This window comes from Bombus vosnesenskii, unplaced genomic scaffold, assembly GCF_011952255.1.
Source record: "Bombus vosnesenskii isolate JDL3184/JDL3185 unplaced genomic scaffold, Bvos_JDL3184-5_v1.1 scf7180000013298, whole genome shotgun sequence".
NCBI lineage: Eukaryota > Metazoa > Arthropoda > Insecta > Hymenoptera > Apidae > Bombus > Bombus vosnesenskii.
This window is the reverse complement of record NW_022882948.1, coordinates 855,490-877,774: the sequence shown is the minus strand read 5'-3', so window position 1 is coordinate 877,774 and position 22,285 is coordinate 855,490. Positions and strand designations below refer to the sequence as shown.

Here is a 22,285-nt window from a genome sequence, read left to right as displayed (position 1 = left end):
TAAATTAGGAACTTCGATCCTATTAACGTATCTTTTTAATCCGGAAATTTTCCATAAACGTACAGACATCCAAAGCCCAACGATAATCAAGTGTATATATATATATATATAGAATTGATCATTGCTGGATTCTGGTTATTAACACATTTATGGAAAATTTCTGGATGGATATATATATATATTCATATATAATTGATCACTGCTGGATTCTGAATATTTATTTATATACATATACATATTCGCGTTTAATCTGCGTGATAAAACGAACAATGATCGTTAAATTATTCAACGATTCGCATGTATCCATCATCCTCAACCACTATTATTCCCTGTTCCATCGCATAAACTTCCGAATTTCATGTATTTCCGTTGAACGGATAAGGAGGAGCAAGTTTTTCAGCGCGATTACTCGAAAGATAAGAACTTTCGAATGTATCTCATTGGAATTTCATGAGACAGTTACTATCTTATCGTGGAGGAACTCGACCGACCGACGTGAATTCGATGGATCACGAAACTTCGACAAAAGATTAAGAAGGAAAAAGATGCTCGCCGAGGGAAAGTCAGAATTATGCGGAAAAATTTGAAGGGCTCAGGCAAGAACGACTCCTCGTCTATATTTTTCCTTCTCTCGGGAGAGCAAGAGGACTATTCCAGCGTCTTTGCTATCTACCGAGTGTCTTTCCATTCTCTTAAACGAAATATTTATCGTATTACACGTCAAAATTCCCGCTCTATTGTGTTCGCGTTTTGGTCTCCAAATTTTTCTATAGTATAAATAATACTTTGCAACAGTCTTTAGAACAATTACAACTATTCGGAATAATTTTTAAAAATCCGAGTTTCCAAGAACGTCAGGCTGGTCAAAGATTCAGTTTTCTGGGGTTGTTCCAACAACCTCACCAGGTTTAATCGTTGTTTCTTCGGAACGACGTATTACAACTTGGAACAACAACGAAAAGATTCGAGATTTATGAAATATGGGGTTAACTTCATACAGGATTTACATCTCTTGCCAGAGATAGGGTCCGATACTCTGGTAAATGTAAACCGAAACGAGCAATATATCCGCGTTATTTCGAGTTTCATTCGAATTCGACGTTTTTCGTTACGAGCTAGACAATTTTAAAAAAATATTTCTCAACAGATCACTCACCGTTCGATCTTGTCCATCGTGGTGGGATGCTGCAAGATGGTTTGCTGTCCGGACATCTCGACGACGCATTGTGTACCGAGTTCCAGCTCTGAAAAAATGGAACAACCAGTTAATTCAACTGTTAATTGAATTTCAATTATTAATTCGATGACAATTTGAATTTCAAACGAGTAGCGCGAGATAAGAGAAAAGGTGATTCGCGGTGAAAGAAAATTTAGGAAACTCCGTTTCGAGAAGTGAAACGAGGAATCAATAGACAAATCTAAATATCGTTGCGCGATTGTATAATGACCGAATGAAAGTATTTGAATTACGAACACGGTTTGCTATATTTATAGTATATAATTATTCTTAGAAATAAAAGTACATGTATATACGCGGTTTTATATAAGTAATAATATATAATAAACAAATAGCGCACGTTAAATATTTAGTTTTAGTAGTACAATTAATTAAAATAAAAATACGTAACGTGTTAAATTTTGGGCAAAGTTCTAATTAAATTCACGTCTACGTAGACACGCTGTAGATTGAAACGATTTAGTCTACTCGAATAATGGAAATTCATTATCGACTTTCTCTTCTATTAATAACTTGCCATCCGAACAATAGGCGTTAATGTGCTCATAGAATGAAATCAGAGAATGTTCGATCGATTTATCCAAAACGTTTCGTAACTATCGTGATAACACAGTGATCATGTATAATTAATCGTTATGCGAGAACATTTCACTATGGAAGATATATCGTATTCTATAATATCACAAATTAATCAAATAAGAGATGCTTCTGATTGGAGTAAATCACCGGATTTAATCGGATTAATGATCTTCGTGATAGATAAAAGATCGTGGAGAAATTCCTTGAAGAATAAATCAATCGATTAATTTAACATCATATACACAGATATATTTAACAATCGCTAAATTAATAAAAATCTGTTTCCTACCCGTTGTTGCATCGTCCTTTCAAGCCTATATTTTCTATGTAACGAACATTACTAACGTTGCACGAGGCCTGTTTATGACGTTCCTGATGCATAATTAAATATCCACAGCGTATTCAAGGGGATTTATATAATTATAAACCGACAATTATATTCCGACAAGCTGAACAGAGCCTGAACATTATTCAACATACAAGTTGCGATTGTCTATGAAATTTAGTGACACGATTATGAGATCTCGAAAAATGGTACATACTTTTCGAAAGTACCACGTGTCTAAAATTCCAATTGACTTCGATGTTCTGTCAAAAATTATACGCTGCATTCACAATTCCATAAAACATATGAAATTTGTAGTTTCTACGATTGATAAAAATTTGTCGTAGAAACGGAATGAATTTCACGGTCGAAGTAAAATAAAAAAGCAATAATCGTAAAATGTCCAAGCTGCGATAACCAAGTCGTGGAAATTTTTTGAAATTTAAATAACATTGTTCAAACTTTGTACGAGGTACTTTGCAGAACCACAAAATTCGCATAATCTATTCTTCTAAAGCGGTGACTGTCGTTTGAAGTTGTTATATACACGCGTGGCGAAGTACAAGAGAATATGGAAATAAGGAGAAACAGATCGTATATAGTCGGACGCGCAGTGAACGCAAAAACTACTTTCACACGATGATACATATTCTTCGATTGATTTATTTCTTTTAGATGAATATCGTCTCTGCTTCTCACGGTATACGCGTTTTGCCATTATATTAAACACTTTTTACCCGTGTTACTACGCGTGCTATGTGCACAAAAAAGTGCGTAAACCTGTTTCAATTCCTCGCGCGACTGCCTCAATTATTTCTTCCACGAATACTTTTCCGATCTTTGCGAAATGTAGTAGCATACACCTACGTTAAATATCTTGCAGCTTCTCTCTAACTAATAATTGATTTTTCATATTGGTTTCCAGATTTTACCGATTACAGCGCCAACGAAATTCCAAGATAAGTTGCTCATAAAGCATAATATATTCGTAAAAGGTTTCTGTAAGTAATCGAATACTTTCGTAAGCTACTGTACATAAATACCAAACGCAAATATCAAGTTTCTAAATTACAAACATCCACTGTAAGCTAAATTCGATAATAACAAAAAGCTGCATCTCAATCCTTCGCCTCGAGGCTGATGCTATACCTGTATATATATATATATATATATATATATATATACAGCATGAGTCAGAATATGTGGGAAGTATGGCAAGAGCTGATTCAGCGCACCAAAGCAAGAAGAAAAGTTCGTAGAAACACACACCCGATATGAGTTTTCGAGTAATGGCATGTTTTTGTGTTGTAATAGTTGCTTACGTATCTTCAAAGAAAACGCACCAAGTGATCCAGCTTCAACAGACGCGCGAATGTATCGCGTCGTAGAACTTGTTCGAACAGCTTACGAGAATTTCCTCGTAGCTTTGTTCTTTCAAGGAAGAGTTTCAACGCGGTCAACTGGCTTTTTACGAGCGACAGATTTTAAACAAACCATCCTAATTGATAATTCTCTAGAGAGCGAAGAAATAAGATCAACACAGCCCATCCGTTTGTCAGACGATCGTTGACTGTTAACAAGGGAATGACACACGCCGATTTCGATGAAACTTCGCTTAAGTGTCCGTTACACCTGCCCGTAGAATTTAGTCGAAATTTGTTGAAACAAATCTTGTAACGTGTCTCGAGGTTCATAGATCTGTGCGAAAGGTTTCTTGAAAAATTCGTTTAATTTTCGTAGGAGGAGGATTTCTTCAACAAGTTCTTCGCACAGATTTACGAATCCCTCGTGAAACTGTATAACATTTATTTCGATCGTTTTCTTTTCGTATCTTTCGTCATAGTTTTACGATTTACATAGAACGACCGGTTCGGATAAAAAGTTTCAGATAGTTGGAGCTACCTTAGAATAAAGAACGACCATGAACGAATTACGACTAAATTCTTAGGTAGTTCTAAGGAACACTTGTGCAAAGTTTCATCGAAATTGACGCGTATCGGTCACCTCGACTCCCTCGCCAGTAACATCTAGAGCATCGTAAAGTAAGCTGTAACTGGAAAATAAGGTCATTCCGGGCGTACCATATGTTTATGCCAACTTTTCTTCTTGTTTTAGTGCGCCGAAACAGCACCTTTGTCGTACTTGCCACGTGTTTCGACTCACTCTGTGTACGTATGTACCTACGACCAACGAGAAACAGAGCGAATAAGAAAACATGAAAGCCATACAACGCGTAATGTACAATGTATGTTGCTGCTTGGTAGGTCGTAATGCTCGTTACATCCACGGCCGAGCGTAATCGTATCACGCGACGACGATTCGCGAGTAAACATTCGCGCTCGAGTTATTCGAACAAACTGGCTGGTCGGCTCGATCGATCGCGTCTCGGGATGCGAAACTTTCGTGGGATCTGCATATTAGAGGTTTGCGGCGAAACTTTTTTTCCCGAGGAAAAATCGTATTCGTGTAAGTCGTTGCGATCGCCAGGAAATCCAGCGATTTCCAAGCGACCGCTTTTATGCCTCGTAAGACCTTTTTCTTCGTTTCTTTTATCTTCTTCTGCCGTTTCTCCGACTATTCCGGATGCCGTGGATGTTCGGCTTCTCGATTTTTATGTATCAAGTTGTGCCAAAAGTTTCTTTCTTTTTGTAAGGAAATAATAGATGTATTTTTTGTTTTATATTATTTCGTTCAACGATCCATTTTGTTTTATTGGAAAATGTGCATCTGTTGTTTTCTTCTAAAAACGAAAGAAACTTCTGGCACGATCTAATAAATAATTTCGCAAAGATGACGTTTCTCGAGGTCCTCGAACCTTGGGACAATCGAGATTCGATAATTGTAAAAGTTTATCGATAAGCGTGGAATTATCGCGAAATTTGTGCATTTATGAATTTATTTGCATTTGCAAATTTGTGCTTTATAGACTCCTAGGTTCATAGGTTTCTATAATCAGGTTTCTGTGCCACGCTTGTGTTTTCCACTCTCTTCTATCGTTTAATATTTCAAGCATTAACTAAGTCGAATACGTACATTATTCATCGCTATCGATTATAGACAGCCACTGGAAATGATCTACGTACTATATATGCGACAATTGAATCTCAAAGACGTACACAGTCTCGTAAAAGTTTCAAAAGTATACGTGCTATAAGCGAAAGAACTATTTCCTCGAATTAAATGCAGCTGTTGAAATTTGTTAAATCTTATTAAAAAAAATTCTATCTTCGTTGTCTGTTATCCATTTTATCAATTACTTCGTATAAAGCGTGTAAAAATATGTAGCAAAGAAAACCCTCTGGATTAAACGCAACCGTAAGAAAAAGCAAAAGAAATACGATTCGAATGAGTAGACTTTACTGCCACGTAAACCGAGAGGAACCCCTACGAAGGAAGAATAGAAACTAGAAAAAAAGGAAAGAAAGGAAAGAGACGAAACAGAAGAGAATGTAGCGACAGACGGGTCCCGGATGATCGATACGATTGCTCAACGCGACAGAAGAGAAAAGCAGAGAAGCGTAAAAGCCAGAAGGGGAACGATGCATGAGGAAGCCATGCATGAGACAACGTCTTATGACAGCCACGAGTCATAACGCTCGTAACATTCAACTGCACGCGCATACGTAATCGCGTAAGGCGGCAAATCCATACTAAACGACCCGCCATTCTTCTCTCGCTTTACCGTTGGCGTTATTCAAACGCGTCTCGGCGACTAGAACCGCCGCGATCGGATCGATACACCGTGTACCGTGTGTTCATTCATGACTCGATGCGTTCAATACCACGGGATATCGTTTTTCCTCCCTTCGTTACGAGCCAGCCCTTTGCACAGGCTTTTCTCTTTCAGAACGCGCGACGATGATGGTAAATGACGCGAACCGGGAAGGTTTTTACGGTCGTTTGAAACTTGACAAATGGAAAATTAAGTTCTTCGCCTGTGCGAGCGTCTGCGCGGCGCTCGCCAAAGCAAGTGAAATTTCAACACTTTTACGCCCACGTGTCACGGGTCACAAAGCGTTTTCAGATTTACAGACACCACTTGAACGAACGTACCGTCATTAAATGGACAATTTATTTCCATTCATTGATTAGCGATACGTTAATGATTCATTAAAGCGATCTGAAGATGTATTTATAGAAGTTACGAGATATTCAGTGGAAACGCGTATCGAGTAGGCAACTGGTATTCACGATGAATAGTCATCGATAATCATCGAGCGTATCAAGCAGATTTGCCTCGATAGTGGCGAAGTTTGCAAAATGTAATCCTTAGAGGAGAGCGTGTTTAAATAAAACCTTTTCCTTGCGACCTCTCCGCTAAATCAGTTAATTAACTAGATTAATTTAACTAGGTTAATTAAATAACGATTAACTAGATCGGATTGCAAGTGTTCGGTTGAGCGGCGAACTCTGAGCGATATTAATCTTCAAGGTGGGCGAGATAAAAAATTTATGGTATAAACGTAAGGATATGAAACGTAAGTAAGAGAGTTTAAGTGTAGGTGTCGGTCTACGGGGTGGGTTTTCGTCAACGTTTCCGATGAGGTGGTGTCTGTCCAACTGTCGTAGATGTCTCGTAAGTGGTGCGTCTTGCGCGTACCTGATCGAGGATGCGTAACGTCCGATAGTCTGTCGTCGAGTTCTCATCCGATGTCCAAGTTTATGACACGTCGTTCGCTATCGAGCAGATCTTATCGAGCGCCAAGATGCTAATTTAGTTGTCGACGTGGTCCGAATTGTAAGACTGTATAATGTGCAATGTGGAAAATTCCAACTTCTGAAAAACAGCAGATGTGCTGTGCGTATCGTAGGATGTGGATGATCTTCTATCCTCGACAGTTTAAAAATTTACGAATGAGATCTTCGCGGATCGTTTGAACGACGTTACAAGGCTGATTTAACGCAAGATACGATACTATTCGCGAAAGCACGATTACAACCTTCCGCTTGTAGCGTCGTAAAAAGAAACGAAGAGCAGTCAGTGGTGTGAAGCTAAGGGCAGCTCGATGGCCGAATAAATAATACACCGTTCTACGCGATAAAACGTAGAAACGCAAGGTAGACGTTCTAATCGATAAAAGCAAATTCGAAATTTTCCGAATGGTGCCACTATCAGAACGAAGCGGCGATACGATAAATATCAAACATAATCTCTCTGAATATCGAGGTTTATTAACATAACAGAGATAATTGACCGTTTATATATGTTCACGATCTCTGCAAAATACACTTGCGCTAAATATTTTACAACTTCTTCATATATTACATCGTCCATTTATAATCCATTTTCTTCCAATAGATAATACAGTACAACATAATATGATATTCAATAAAACGATATAAAAGAAAACATATGACGCATCTATTATTTCCTTACAAAACGAAAGAAGCTTTTGGGGCAATCAGATATTTTCAAACTCGACCAATATAATTTTATTAACAATAAATTCGTTATAGCCTCGTTACAGCATTAAAGAAATTTCAAAATGTTTCCTACAACTATAAAAGAATACAAAGCGTTGGAATACTTTTACAAGCGAGTGCTTGCGCATTACGTTGTATCGGATTGGCAACTAATTGATCGCGGATTTTATCACTTGATGAGAAAATCCGCAATCGCTTAGTTGCCAACCCAATACCACGAGCAGAACGATATTTCTAGAAACGCAAACAAGCAGATTTACGTATGCAGCCACGAAAGATAGCAACCCTTCGCACGACTCGATCATACAAATCCAGACTTTCAGATGAAAAGCTGAGGCAACTGGATCTATAACGATACTACGCCCACCACGTTCATTGACATTTCCATCCGTATTCATTGACGCGAGGTTCACGCACGATCACGCGCGCGCGCGGTGTCGCGCGACGATTTATCGAGCGTGTCCACGCATAGCGATGCCCGTCTTGGAACTTCTAATTGCCTTTGCGTCATAGAAGAAACGTGTCGTCGTGTCGATCGTGCCGATCCGGTGGAAACAACGCCGATAGACGATCGACTATTCCAATCAACGTTGAATTCGATATGCAAATTGTTAAAATGCACGAGAATAGCCGGTATTCCATGGAATAAATCCATGTGTTTAATTTTTGTGCTGGGTTTTGCCAGTCGCTAATTTGCTGCGAGTCGACCGTAATCTTTTCGATAATTTAATTAAACGACCGTTTCGAAAGATTCGGCAATTTTTCTCTATTGTTCTGCAAGTTCGATATTACGAAGATTTATTACCAGGATATTTCATAATTTCAGCTTTCGCGCGCTAATGAGTTTTACTCGTATAATCGGTAAATGACAAGTAACTACAATACGTAAGGTATCTGGGAATTTTCCTGGAAATAGCGTCAGCATATTCTACGAGTGGATTTAAGAAGAAATAAACGTGACGCACGTATTGCTTGGAAACGTTTCGTCGATGGAATCGTCGAATGGATTAATTCGTATAGGCGATAGATCGAAATGAACATGATAAAACCTGATTACAATACGTTGAATAGAACGTGGAATGGAGAATAGCTGAATTATGAAACTTTGAGATGGTAATAATTAGTTATTTCATCGCGTGATATGATATAGAAAAAAGGATATGTGCAGACATTTGAACGATGAAAACTTTGTCGAGGATTTTTAATTTAATTTTACGAGATAAAAATGAATCACGGGAAATTTTCCATGAATGTCATTCGAGTTTCTCTCTTGCTGAGAATGGCCAATGTTCTATTATATATTGTTTCATTAAGATTGGTTTCTTTGTAAAGAAAAAAAGAGAGAGAGAGAAAAAGGGGAGAGAGAGAGGAAGAGAGGATGGGGTAAAAGATTATTCTGCTTTATCTATATCAAATATTTTACTTAATCTCGACTTTATTTTATCATTGATACACCTTACTTTCTAGGGCTTCTTGCGCAATAATTTATCAATTAATAACGTTAACGAATTCACAATTTACAAGCTGATTCTTTTTTTTTTCTTTCCTTGAGAAGGACGATTATAAATTTCTCCTTTATTATTTGAAAATTTGAAATTGGAAATTTTGATTTGAAAATTATTTGAAAATATTTGATGATTTGTAATTTGTCAAACTTATTAGTGGAATTTCGCTTGATTTATTATCAAACCTGTTAACGTTATACTGTGTTTATAAAATTTCATCGATCGCAAGTAGCAATAATTATTAATTAATTTATTAATTCCACACGGATACGGTCAGATGCGTTTCTTATCGGAACAAATTTCAGCGAAGAAAGCAAGACGATTTCGAAGAAGCGAAAATTATATGAAATTAAATTAGTCAAATTGCTTGTTCCCTTTATTTTTACATCTCGTCGACCGGTTCCAGTTTAACAGAATCGCTTACGTCCTTTAACCTTGCGATCTCATTGTCGGTCGATAGAAGCAGAAAGAAAAGAAAAGAAAAAGGGGAAAAAAGGGAAACAAGGGAGGCGAAGAAACAAAGAATTTCAACGTTTCAGGAAACTACGAGCAAAGATCAAAGAACCGTCCTCGGACTCTAATTAATTGAAGGGAGAACACGTTGTTTCTCTGTCGCTCGTTTCTCCTTCAAGATCGAAGCAAGGCATCGAGGCAAAGAAGGAACTAATCGTCAAGCAACTAATGAAAATTGAACGAGGCAACTGATGGAACGTATTAATTGTCTTCTGGCGACACGACCCGCCCCTGTTTCCCAACAAAACGTTCTTGATCTCGATTTAGGGTAATCGGAACGATCGTTGAAAACGCGATTGTATCGCTGCACCGACCGTTGGTCACGATCATCGTCGTCGAGAGATTTGCATTTTAGATTCCGCAAGATGGAATCATCGTTGTATAGAATCGATCGAGTAAGACAGCTCAATCGGACGAAATTACCAGATCGATCTGTGATTAGCAGGCTGCGGATGTTTATGCAGATCCGTAGCTTGATCAACGTGATTTGAAAAGTGAAATCTCGATCGTAATGCGTACTGATAGAAATACATTGGTAGACGTGTGTGTCATAGTGAAACAGATGACGTGGTGTCGTCTCAAGATAGAGGAAATGGGGCAAAATGATATCGGCAGAGCCACCGTCCGAAGACGTACATAGTAGCATGAGTCACGTAATTTTACTTTGTGCTCTTGTTTAAATAGTTCAGTCACCTTGAGCGATGAGATTCGATTTTGAAAGCCATTCTTATAAAAATAAAAAAAAGGAGAAAAATCACCTACAGAAGTAGAAAGATATCTTGCGATATTTCTTAAATATCGCTACTTTCACTACAATGATTAGCATTAACGCTAAATGATCAGAAAAAATAATTGATCAATACCTAACTATATTATGATAATTAACAATGAAACCTGATTTTTTCTTTTTATCTTGTACTTTACATTCGTAAGAATTAAAACAAACTTTACCGCTGACCTTTGCTTAAACGCAATTGTTATGTACTTGCTCGTACTCGGAATATTTATGTTGTCGGTACAATTGTGACAGGATAATATTTCTGGTATAATATTCGTGAGATGAAAGCGGTAGGAAAATTCTACCACTATGCTCGAAGGAGTTAAGAGTCAACATCGTTGGGGAAACAGTGAGAACAAAGCGAGAGAAAAATGTTCTTTATTGGTCAGCAAAGAGTGACCTTCCACCTGATCGAACGTCTCGAGATTTTCCTCGCACCGTGAAAATCTAGTATCGAGCGAACCACGAGAGCATCTTGAGCAAACATTATTTTTATTTTCTCTGAATTCAGCTGCTGAGTCAGGTTGACAGGTGTTCGAAGCTGGTCTCTTGGCATACGTTGGATATTGCTCTCGACACTCGACGCTAAAAGTTCGGAAAGGAACGTTCAAAGAGAAACTTCGAAAGTATTTTGAAATCTTCTAAACGTAAGTATTAAGCACAGAGCGAAGAAAATGGCAAAAGGTTAATCTGTATTATCTTCAAGGATATTACCGTATTTTGAAATTTAACATCTGCTTGAATCATAAACAATAAAAACCTGTACGACGATATTCCTTTTTAATTAATTCATCCGCTGCACAGAATCTCCGACAAAAACATCAATTTCTCCTCTATGCTAATGCATTTTAATACTTAAACAAACACGCATAAATGAATAATAAGAGGGAAGAAGACGCGACTAATTCGACGCTCGAATTTCATATATTCAAATGAAGGCCTCCTATTGTAATATCAATTTTATCGCTTTTCGTCCTAATTTTCCATTGTACAATACGTAACTGCGATGATAAAGGATAAAGTCAACGTAGATCCTTTCGTTCGTAATTTTATAATTAGATTACGCGCACTGTGACGAATAGACAGTGTTAGTAGGTGTATGTATTTTAGTATGTGTTTGTACGATACTGTCGTAACATACTCTCGAAACGTGAATGTATTAGGTTGTCCGAAAAGTAACTTTCTTTTACAGACACGTCTTTTACAACGACGCATCTTTATACAAACACGAAACCTAATTTGTCGAACGTTGTGATCTTTATTTCGATAGAACAAAATGGATCGCACGTAATTCGATAAAATAATATAAAAGGAAAATGTTGTGCATCCATTATTTCCTTATAAAACGAAAGAAACTTTTCGAACGACCTAATATAAGGGTAAAATGAACTCGCTAGTTGCAAAGGGCACGTGCACGCGCGTTACGGTGAAATTGCAGCTTTTCTTTTGAAAAAAACACGCTTGCTCCTCGTTTAAACAGCGTTGCTGGCTCAGTGTGCAAGTTGTACACATAGAAACGAAACTGATGGTGTTCGCGTGTATATTGTGTATATTGGAAACGGAGTTCGTTGTTTCGAAATTTATTATTCAAAAAGGAACTTATTTAAAGAAACGAGAAGCTTTACTTTCTGATTAACACTAGAACTACCGATAGTTAACACGAAGCTATTTCTACAAAAATCAGTCAAAATGACTGTTGTTTAAAAAATACGTAATAACAGAATATTTTTATATTTATCAATTTATTACTTTCTCACAGAAGCAATTCCATGTTATGTAGTAGATTTTTCGTTTTATTAATCCATCTGGTACCATAATCTCTAAACGAGATGGTGACAAATTTATAAAATAGTAGAACCAGCCATTTTGACCGGTATTGGTATAAGTAGCCTTAATACAAAATTATTTTCAGTTTGAATACATAAGAAAGAAAATAAAATTCATTATATTATCCTTTTAGTTATCGTTGCGAAAGTCATTACATCATTGCGGAAAAAATATAACACGAAGTAGGAATTTTAAAATAAAATTGTAAAACCGGTCAATTTGACTGGTGTGATAGTTCTAATGTTAAAATACGTACGATGCGAAATTATGTTAACGATACACGTGTATACGATAATAACAGAAATAATTTTTATTTTTAATCTTCCTTCCCTTGATGATAGATTTTTGACCGCGTTAAAAATGTGCCGTCATAGAAATTGCAGAGAAAAATTTGTACACCAAAGATATGGTACAGCAAAGAAATATCGTTCCTTTCTTATATGAAAAGTTACTTCTATATCTCAAAGAAAGCTTTGGTAATTTTCCCGCGGATTTAGGGCAAATTTTCGAAACTCCAACTTCCTCCCCAACTTTAGAAAACCTGTTTACGATTTATTCCTAAGTTTCTCGCGAATAAATGTAAATTTCCATTAAACAATCCTAAATAGACGTTAAATGAATCTATCGCGCGTCTACATTCGCAATTCTAACACACTCGTCCTTTAAAAAACATTATTATAATTACACTAAATGTATATGATATTTATCGGAGAATGTGAACAGAAAATATTATTAATAATATACATACCTTGTTTCTAATTTAATTCACGAATGAAATAGTTGAAACTATCCTGACGAGGATATACTGTGATGGTGTGGTGATAAGGGCAATCTTGCGAATACCGAAAAGATTTCTTTATTAACAATACGATAATTCTACCAACACTGTGAACGTGATAATCACCGAGAGACGCGTGTAAACTATAACAGCGGAATCCTATGGTGTTTGGATGATTAATAGTTAAGGAATAGCTAACAAAGGCGACGAGCACGTACTTATACACTTTTCTCCCTCCACGTTTCGAACAAACAAGCAAAAAGAAGAAAAGAAAGAAAGAAAAAAGATCCCAAGGAAGGACGTTCTGTAATCGCGACGATCAATAAGGACGCTACCGATTCCTTTGACCTTTCAACGCTACACCATCTCGTCTGACATAATACTAAAACAAAGCTATAGCGACGTACAGAAAAATTCAAAATCGATAAAAATCAAAGAATCTTTCAAAATATCTACAATATCTCTAATATCTATAATTCTATAATAAAGAAACAGTCTCTTTGTCTTTCCTTCTGCGTTAACATTTATCAATTAACGAGGTAGAATCGACGAGGACAAACATCGTGATACTCTTTAATACACAGACGAACATTTATCATGGAAAACTCGACGTGCTACAAAACCAGATGGTATCTGTTGCACGAAACACGCCAGTCTTATTTAAGGTGCTGAGTTTCGCATCATGAGCAAACGTACGCGAATAATTTCGTATACGTCTGCGAACGTTGTTTATTTGGAACGCGTTACGACCACAAATTATGTCTATGCGATAAAACGTTACATTGTATTAAGCGAGACACGTTGTACATCGTTAAGAGCGTTTTATTTATTTCTCGTGTAATTTATTACCGATGCAATGTCATTGGGAAATCATACGCAGAAGAAGCTGCACAGGTTTCGACCTCCACCGTGCGGAAAAATTGTGAAAAGAATATTAAAAGATACTATTAGGTTGTCCGAAAAGTTTCCTTCTTTCGCAAACGTGTTTTTTACAACAGGTGCATCTTCATACAAACGTGAAACCAAGTCTGTGAAATGTCGCGGTGTTTATCTCAACAGAATGAAATGGATCGTACGTAATTCGACGAAATAATATAAAACAAAAAACATTCGCGTCTATTATTTTCTCATAAAACGATAGAAACTTTGCGGGCAACCTAATACAAAGAACTGAGAATTTCAGACGTTGCAATCGATGAAAGAGCGCGATCGTTCATCTCGCGTAGCAATTCGATGCTTCTCGTATGAATTTCACATGAATTTGACTCTGATATAACAATTTCGATTTCGAGTAAATATTAAAGAATATTTAAGAATAAAAGAGAAACTGAAATGTGGAAAATTTGTTCACAGCAAATACATCTATTTATTCGATGTACGTAGCTACGTAGCTATGTTTCATATTTTTCGTAGTAATCTCGAGAATTATCGACCGATTCCCATTTCGCGTAACAATTTCAATTCCAAAGGGATATTGAATTATCGGTACCAAGACGAGCGTTTCAGTAAGACGTTTGTCGGGTTAATGAAATAATTTTCCTTAACTGGTTGTTAATAAGGAACAGCTACAAACTTTCTTACATTCGAACGAGTCTCAATGGTTTCGTTGTTTGCGTCGCTGGAAAGCGAGAAACGCGATCGTTCGACGTCTAAAGGCGCGTTTATAGTTTAGACTTTAGACCAAACGAGCAAAAACATAGAGCGAGTATACTTCTCATTACTTTCGCCAGCAACTTTACAATGAAACTACTAATAATAAACCATCTTTTTCTCGAGTTTTCAGGATTTTCAAGAGATTCTCGATATCCTGACGAAACTTTTTTCGCCCTTAATTTTTCGTCTTTCCTACTTTTCCTCTTGTCCTCTTGAAAAGGAATATCGTCCGTACGAAGCACCGCTGTGTTCTAACGATTCTTGTGTTCTGTGTTCGAACGAAATTCTAACGATATTCTGGCCATCGTACGAAAAAGTTCATGTCGCTTATGAATATTCCACGCTCCGCAACCAACTCGTGACAATTCCACTGGAAATTCCGCAAAGCTGCAGACGACAGAAAAATTCCAACGATGAGAGATCAATTTTTAATTAAACGCCGAGTCCTCGACCTTGATTCATCGAGTTGCATTAAACATGCTACTTACGTAAATCAAAACTCTTTCGCTTCCTCTCTTCCCCCCCCCCTCTCTTTCTCTCTCGTTTGCAATTTTTCGATGAAAAATTCACCAAGCCTCGTTCAGTATCTTTTCAACGAGCAACATCGTTCCCTTCGACCTTTGCAACCGTTTCAAACGGAAAATACGATTCTCTAGGAAAGCGAGTTTCTTTCAGATTTACCACCTCGAACGTTTTAATGAGCCAAAATTCCAAAACGATGGAAAGGGAAGATCGCTATCGAGAAGCTCCAAATGAAAAAGCCTCTGACTGATGGTTCGATGGAAAATGAACTCGTCAGGTTTCAAGATGAAAGGAGCTGCTTGAATAGATGCTACGGCCACTAATTTTCTCGCAAGGATCCTGAGTATCGAGCGTATCAATCGCTCGCTTTGTTCTCCACTTTTAAAATTACGTTTTTCTATACAGACCGTGAGAAATTGCGCGGAGACGAGGAAAAATATCTCTGTTTTCTCAATTGTCCGAGGAATGCAGCAGCCTTTCATCTTTGCCTCATAGAACCGTTTAAATTGTAATAAAAATAATTAATCTTGTGTTCCTCCTAATTTACTCTATGTTTTATTATAATATATCTATACATGTGTGTGTGTGTGTGTGTGTGTGAATCAGAAAGAAATTGTCTGTGGTTTATGAAAATATTACGTAAATGACCATGGAAATTATACGATTAATAGAAAATTACAGAAAATAAAATCACCTTGCAATTCAAACTCTGTGATTCGAAAAATTAATCGACAAATCACGGTTAAATTAGGTAACAAATCTTCGTTCAGTATTTATCAAAAAAGAATATATCGTATAAGTATACCATTGATCATATCTCAATGAATATCTTAATCTCGTTCATCCAATCCTTCAATCGGGCAAATAATTTGAAATTATTTATTACATTGGAAGAAGCAAAGTCTGAATTCCAAACAGATGTGACCCGTCTGTTCGTTCTACGTGCTACGATATAAGAACGAAACCTAAATTCCTAAATTCGTAAGTTCGTGTACTCGCGAAACAAAGCTACATCGTTTATTCACACTCTACTTACCGCCTTACCAACCTCAGAAAACAAATTCCAACGATAAAAAACGCTTGCACTTTACTCTCCGTAAGAGAGCGACTCTTAAGTCAGCGCAAAACCGCGACGTAAATTATAGATAATTGCAAGCGGCAATCGTAAATAATTGTTTGGAAATTCGGTGCATTCGCCGCGGATTCGTTACGATAATTTCCGCGTCCGTGAACCACGTGCCGCGCTAATGGAACTCGTTCCCTCGTTTCACTTTCTCTAAACAACAAGAGAAAACCGGGTCTAACAAACGCGTTCTCCGGGCAACCTCTGTTTCGCGACGCTAAAAAGTCCACACGAGAGCGAAAAACGAAAAATGATAAGACCTTCTCGGCCAGAAATTTCACACGCTTTTAGTTCGATGTCTTTAATTCGCGAGCGAGTTCCGCTTAACTCGTCGACGATCGTCGAGCGTCGATGCAAACGGGTCAAGGTAGCGTGAGAACAAGCAGAATGAAAAACGATTTAATAGAAAAGCTTGGGAGGAAAAAAGCTGTTGATCTGTTCCGTTTTTCAACGATTCGAACGCTTCGATTCGGAATAATCGTCGAAGGAAAATCCTTGAAATTTAATGTACCGATTTAGAAATTGTTCTCTCTGCCTCTTTTCTCGCGTCTGTTTATTCGTAAAACGTTTCATATTGTCGGAATAACAATGGCAGATGTTCGATGAAGAAAGTTAGAAATATGGCAGAGAAGAGGAGGTTTATAAAAGGAAAGATATGAAATTTCGTGAGTGGAGAACGAAGCGAGATAGATAGTAATTAAAAAAGGGAGTAAAAATTATGCAAAACTTATTATAGTAGCGTTACTAGCGGAGATTTAGTCCTCGTGTGGACAAATAAATCGTGAACATCGACTCGCAGTCTCCGCTTTCAATTTCTACGATTTCTATCCTGGCAATAACAGTTTGCTAAAATATAAAATTCAAACGCAGCAGTATAACGGAGTATATAGAATTTCCCGACGTTTCAAACAATATTTTCCAGCCGAATAAAATAAAAATTATTTAGAATCGTATCGATTCCTCGCACAGCTGCACGTTTGCCAAATCGTACCGAGCGATAACTCGGCTCGTCGCGAGTTTCCATTCGTGTGGAAACAACGGTTCAAAGCAGCTTGCAAAAATTTCGGCTAATAGCAGAAAATAGCGGGAAAAAAAAAGAAAATAATGAAAATTAATTTTGCAAAAATTAAGCAAGAAAGAAACGCGTCGATAATTACTTTCTTACTAAATTATTCTCTTCCCTTGTTATTTTTAAAAACAATGATTTAACCAGCCAGCGTTGTAACGTTTCTCGCAAAACACTTTCAGAGGATTCGTGAAATCGTATCGCTGACAAAAAATATTTCACGCGCAAGAGGATAGCGACCACATTTCCCCCGAACGTGTGTATACGCATTTTCCGCGTTTCCTATGCGAATAATAAACCAGCAGAGCAAATAGTTTCCAGCATGCAGAGAACATGGTATTAAATTCCATACGCTGCCATACGAACAACAGCAGTACCGTATCTATCAAACTGATTGTTCGAGAAATGAAATAAAATAGAGAATGGAATAAAAAAATTTCGTAATACTTCGTTGAAATTAACTTTTTATCTATTTCCTATCCCAACTGCATATTTCCATATAACATTTCCATAGAAACGTTCGATCGTTAAGTCCTTCGGTTTTCGAAAGTATCGTTTAAAATTGGAAAATGACCAGCAACGAATAAACAACGATATTTAACGCTTTACGAATTAACAACGTAAGAGAGAGCATCGTACGGCATCGACCAAAATTAATTCTGCCTTTTTTCATCGGATACTAACACTCTTATTTGAGTAGAAAAATGAATACAACAATTCTCTGTAACATATTGGATGGCAACCAAGTGATTGCGAATTTTGTCATTAGGTGGTAACGAAAATATCCGCGATCACTTAGTTGCCAACACAATACTTCGGAGTCATATCGTTTATTTCCAATGTTTTCGCTGTCCCGACGCGAAAAACGTACACATTGACATACAGAGTGTTGAAAGTTTTTTTCTTCGAAGGGAACTGATATTTTGTTTTTACGACAAGTTTTTACGACATATTTTGTTTTTTTGACCTTTCCTATTGGATTAAACGATTACTGATTTTGTCATTATCACCTAATGACAATCGCTTAGTTTCCAACCGAATAAAAAAGGTCATGTGCTTTCCTCTTCGAAGAAAATAACTTTTAACACTCGGAATGTCAACGTGTATGCTTTTCTACGCGTCGGAACAACGAAAACGATGGACATAAACGATATGGTTATTATATGTACTATATGTAGTTTACTAAGCGTAATGACATGTACGAATTTTCCAATTTTCTTTGTATATTATGCGCGTTATAATCTGAAGCTTCCTCGCGCGTTTGTCGTACAGCAACGACCAAGCAACCGTCCACCAACACGAACAAAATATGTTCTACCTGTAAATTCAATCTGTTGGTAGCTGAAGGTAAATTGGAAGATGTTCGTTTAATCTTCCTTCTACGTTTTGCCGCAGAGAGATGTCTGAAATTCTAAAGCAGGAAAAAGGAAAATGCGCGGAGGAGAACGCGAATGCGGCTTTCAAGCTACCCTGCGAAAATAAAATGACCCAGAGACAGGCCACCGAGACTTTCTGTGTTCCAAAAACGAAGAATGCGAGGCCGAGCGCACGTCGAAATGCGCGAAAACCAAGAAAATATGAATTACTTTACTCGCGATGTACGTAAAAGCAATATTTGAATAGAAACGTGTATCTCAAAGCTTAAATATCTTTTTTTTTAATTATTAATCATTTGGACCGAAAAGAAATTTTCCTACGCAAATCGCAATATTTTTACACTCGCAAATTATTGACTCCTACCATGGAATATGACAAAATAAATTTCCTTCCTCTAGCCAAGTTTCATTTGTATTAGAAACTTCTTTTCGATATCTTTTTTTTCTGTTTTTTTTTAATTATTAATCATTTGGACCGAAAAGAAATTTTCCTACGCAAATTCCAATATTTTTACACTCGCAAATTATTGACTCCTACCATCGAATGTGACAAAATAAATTTCCTTCCTCTAATTAAGTCTCATTTGTAATAGAAACTTCTTTTTAAATGTTCATTCTTATTGTAGCCCACCCAAAGCGCATATTACGCAACACAAAGAGCTTAGAGCGATCGGTACGACGTTAAGACAATTTTGGATTGGCAACTAAGTGATTGCGGATATTGTCATTACCACCAATGATAAAATCCGCAATCACTTAGTTGCCAACCCAATAACAGCGCAATGTCCCTCGACGATTCTACGATCCGCGACTTTATGTCTCTTCGTTTCACGCTGCCACAATTCTGTCTCCTATCTTTTCTCACGCGAACGTTTCTTCTCCGTGACAATACACCGAACCATCGTGAAAAACGATAACACATGAAAAATATACGATTGGGTCTGGTCACGAATCGAACGCCGACTAGTCCCCATGGTCGTCGTAGTTTCATCCAAAACCGTATCGTCAAACCGGTTAATCGATAGAAAATGATCGTTCATGCAGATAATTAAGAAGAGATGACGGAACGATGATAGGACGACACGAATCACGATACTGCGATCGGTCGAGTGATAAAGGCCAGTTTGCTGTGTAGCTCGATAAATATCCGATCGACAACGCGCGCCAACCTGCTACGTGTTACAACCCCTTGACAAAAGCTCGAGGTAGGGTAACGAGAGAGGGTAAAACCGTGGATCGATAACGCGACGAAGATGGTGTCTGCGAACAGGGATCAACGAATCGTGCGGTTATTACCGTCGAGGTACGACGTATGAGTTTCGTCGAACGTATTTCAGCGAAATAATGGCTTTTTCTGAAACTCGTTCGATCAACCGATCGAGCGATTTTTGAAAATATGTACAGTCACTCGTGGAAAGTGTATATACAACGTACGATCCTATAGGAAGCTTTTATGAACATTATACGTAAGTTATACGCGTTTGAAACATTTCGAAGTTCCTTTAACATCGCGAGGAAACTCGACTGTCTTAAGAAATTTGCAAATATACAGGGTGGTTGGTAACTGGTGGTACAAGCGGAAAGGGGGTGATTCTACGCGAAAAAAGAAGTCGAAAATATAGAATAAACATTTTTCGTTTGAGGCTTTGTTTTCGAGAAAATCGACTTTGAATTTTGGCTCGGTACGCGTGCACTTTATCGCGTCTCGTTATAACGGATCTCACTGTAGATCGTTGTCTCGATTGACGTTATTTTTTTAACTTTTTAAATTTTTTTTTTAATTTTTCCATCGCAACAACGATCTACAGTGAGACCCGTTATAACGTACCGCACGCGTACCGAGCGAAAATTCAAAGTCGATTTTCTCGAAAACAAAGCCTCGAACGAAAAATTTTTATTCTATATTTTCGACTTCTTTTTTCGCGTAGAATCATCCCCTTTCCGCTTGTGCCACCAGTTACCAACCACCCTGTATAACGTACGATCCTATAGGAAGCTTTTATGAACATTATTACGTAAGTTATACGCGTTTGAAACATTTCAAAGTTTCTTTAACATCGCGAGGAAACTCGACTGCCTTAAGAAATTTGCAAATGTATATAGAAATTGAATTAACCAGTTAGCTGTTGCTCTGAAAACTTTGAAAAGCGCGTAGCTATTGGGTTGGCGACTATGTGATTGCGGATTTTGTCATTAAATGGTATAACTTAGTTGCCAACCGAATAAAACGCGCGGCAAACGAGTATACTCGTGAAAAACAACTAATTGATTAAGTAGAAATATATTACAGAAAAAAGACACTTTTTTAAGACTTACACCGAATTTCCCAATGGGATTTGCAATTATTTAAACGATTTAAAGTAGAAGTAGGAAGTTTTGTACGAAACATTTGATGCCTTTTAAATTGAATACAATCGTACAACGTGTGTGACGAAAATTGAGCAACAAGAAACAGAGAATATACCTGGTATTTCTGCTATATTCTTCGTTCTATAAGATCGATAGGTAAAAAACGGAATACGATTTTGAACGTTTCGAAGGGGGAACTGATTTCGCGAAAATTCATTCCTCAACGATTTATAAGGATTTTCGAGGAAATCGCCTCTCGAAACGCTCCGAGCCTGCTTCGTTTGTATTTTTGGAACGCACGAATCGCTACCAGGGAATATTTGCTTCCATCTTGAGTTCAAGTGATGCGTTATTTTTTAACGCCACTCGAGGCGATCCTGTCGTTGGCCAGATGCATACGACGTTAAAAAAAGAGGAAAAAGCCAGTTACATGCGCTTCTTCCGAAGAGATCTTAGGTTATCCAACGTATTCGTGTTTCTAATTTTAAATATCATATCCGGCTCTTATTTCTTATTCCTCGTTCAGTCGTAAAAAAACAGGATCGCGTTCGTTTAAACATTTATCGAGTTGGCAACTAAGCGATTGCGGATTTTGTCATTAGGTGGTATTGACAATAGTAAGTGCACGCGTTATTATTTTCGTACGGAGATGTACGAGCATAATGAAGAAGTTAATATCGAAAATACATTGCAATGGAATCCTTTACACCGTTGTTAGACTGTGAATTTTTATGCAAATACATATTTTTGAGAATGTAATTGAGAAAACAGAATCTACGTAGACAACTGTTTCATTCGTTAACACTAGAACTACCGATAGTTAACACGAAGCTATTTCCACCAAAACCAGTGAAAATGGTTGGTCTTTAAAAAATATGTGATAATGGAATATTTTTATATTTAAATTCTTTCTTTATGCAGAATAATAGAAATAAAGGAAAAAGTATTAAAAAGTATACCGATCGATCCGGAATATTCCTGATAACTGATATCATCGTATCGAATGATACGCGGTCAAAATTTGAAAAACGTGTGTTGTACAAAACGAGGAAACTGGTTAATTGGAGTTCGATAAACGGATTGCAGGATTCTTTTACACTTTGACAAGTGTGCCAGTCATTTTGACTGGTATTGTTGTAAGTAGCCTTCTTAATATAAAATTATTTTCAGTTTGAATACATAAAAAAGAAAATAAAATTCATTGTATTATTCTTTTAGTTATCGTTGCGA

At 37.2% G+C, this 22,285-nt stretch overlaps 1 protein-coding gene across 12 annotated transcripts in view; it reads right to left on the bottom strand.

Annotated features, from left to right (window-relative positions):
- The window catches only part of LOC117233691 (kinesin-like protein KIF13B), a 166,146-nt gene that overhangs the window by 134,608 nt on the left and 9,253 nt on the right, over positions 1-22,285 (bottom strand). For 11 of the 12 annotated variants that reach the window (XM_033494216.1, XM_033494215.1, XM_033494222.1 and 8 more), the window contains exon 2: positions 1,157-1,244. In XM_033494216.1, the coding sequence (XP_033350107.1) occupies positions 1,157-1,244 (88 nt within the window). Of the gene's footprint in view, positions 1-1,156; positions 1,245-12,936; positions 12,972-22,285 lie in introns of those variants that run through there. The other variant, XM_033494223.1, reaches the window with a different exon arrangement.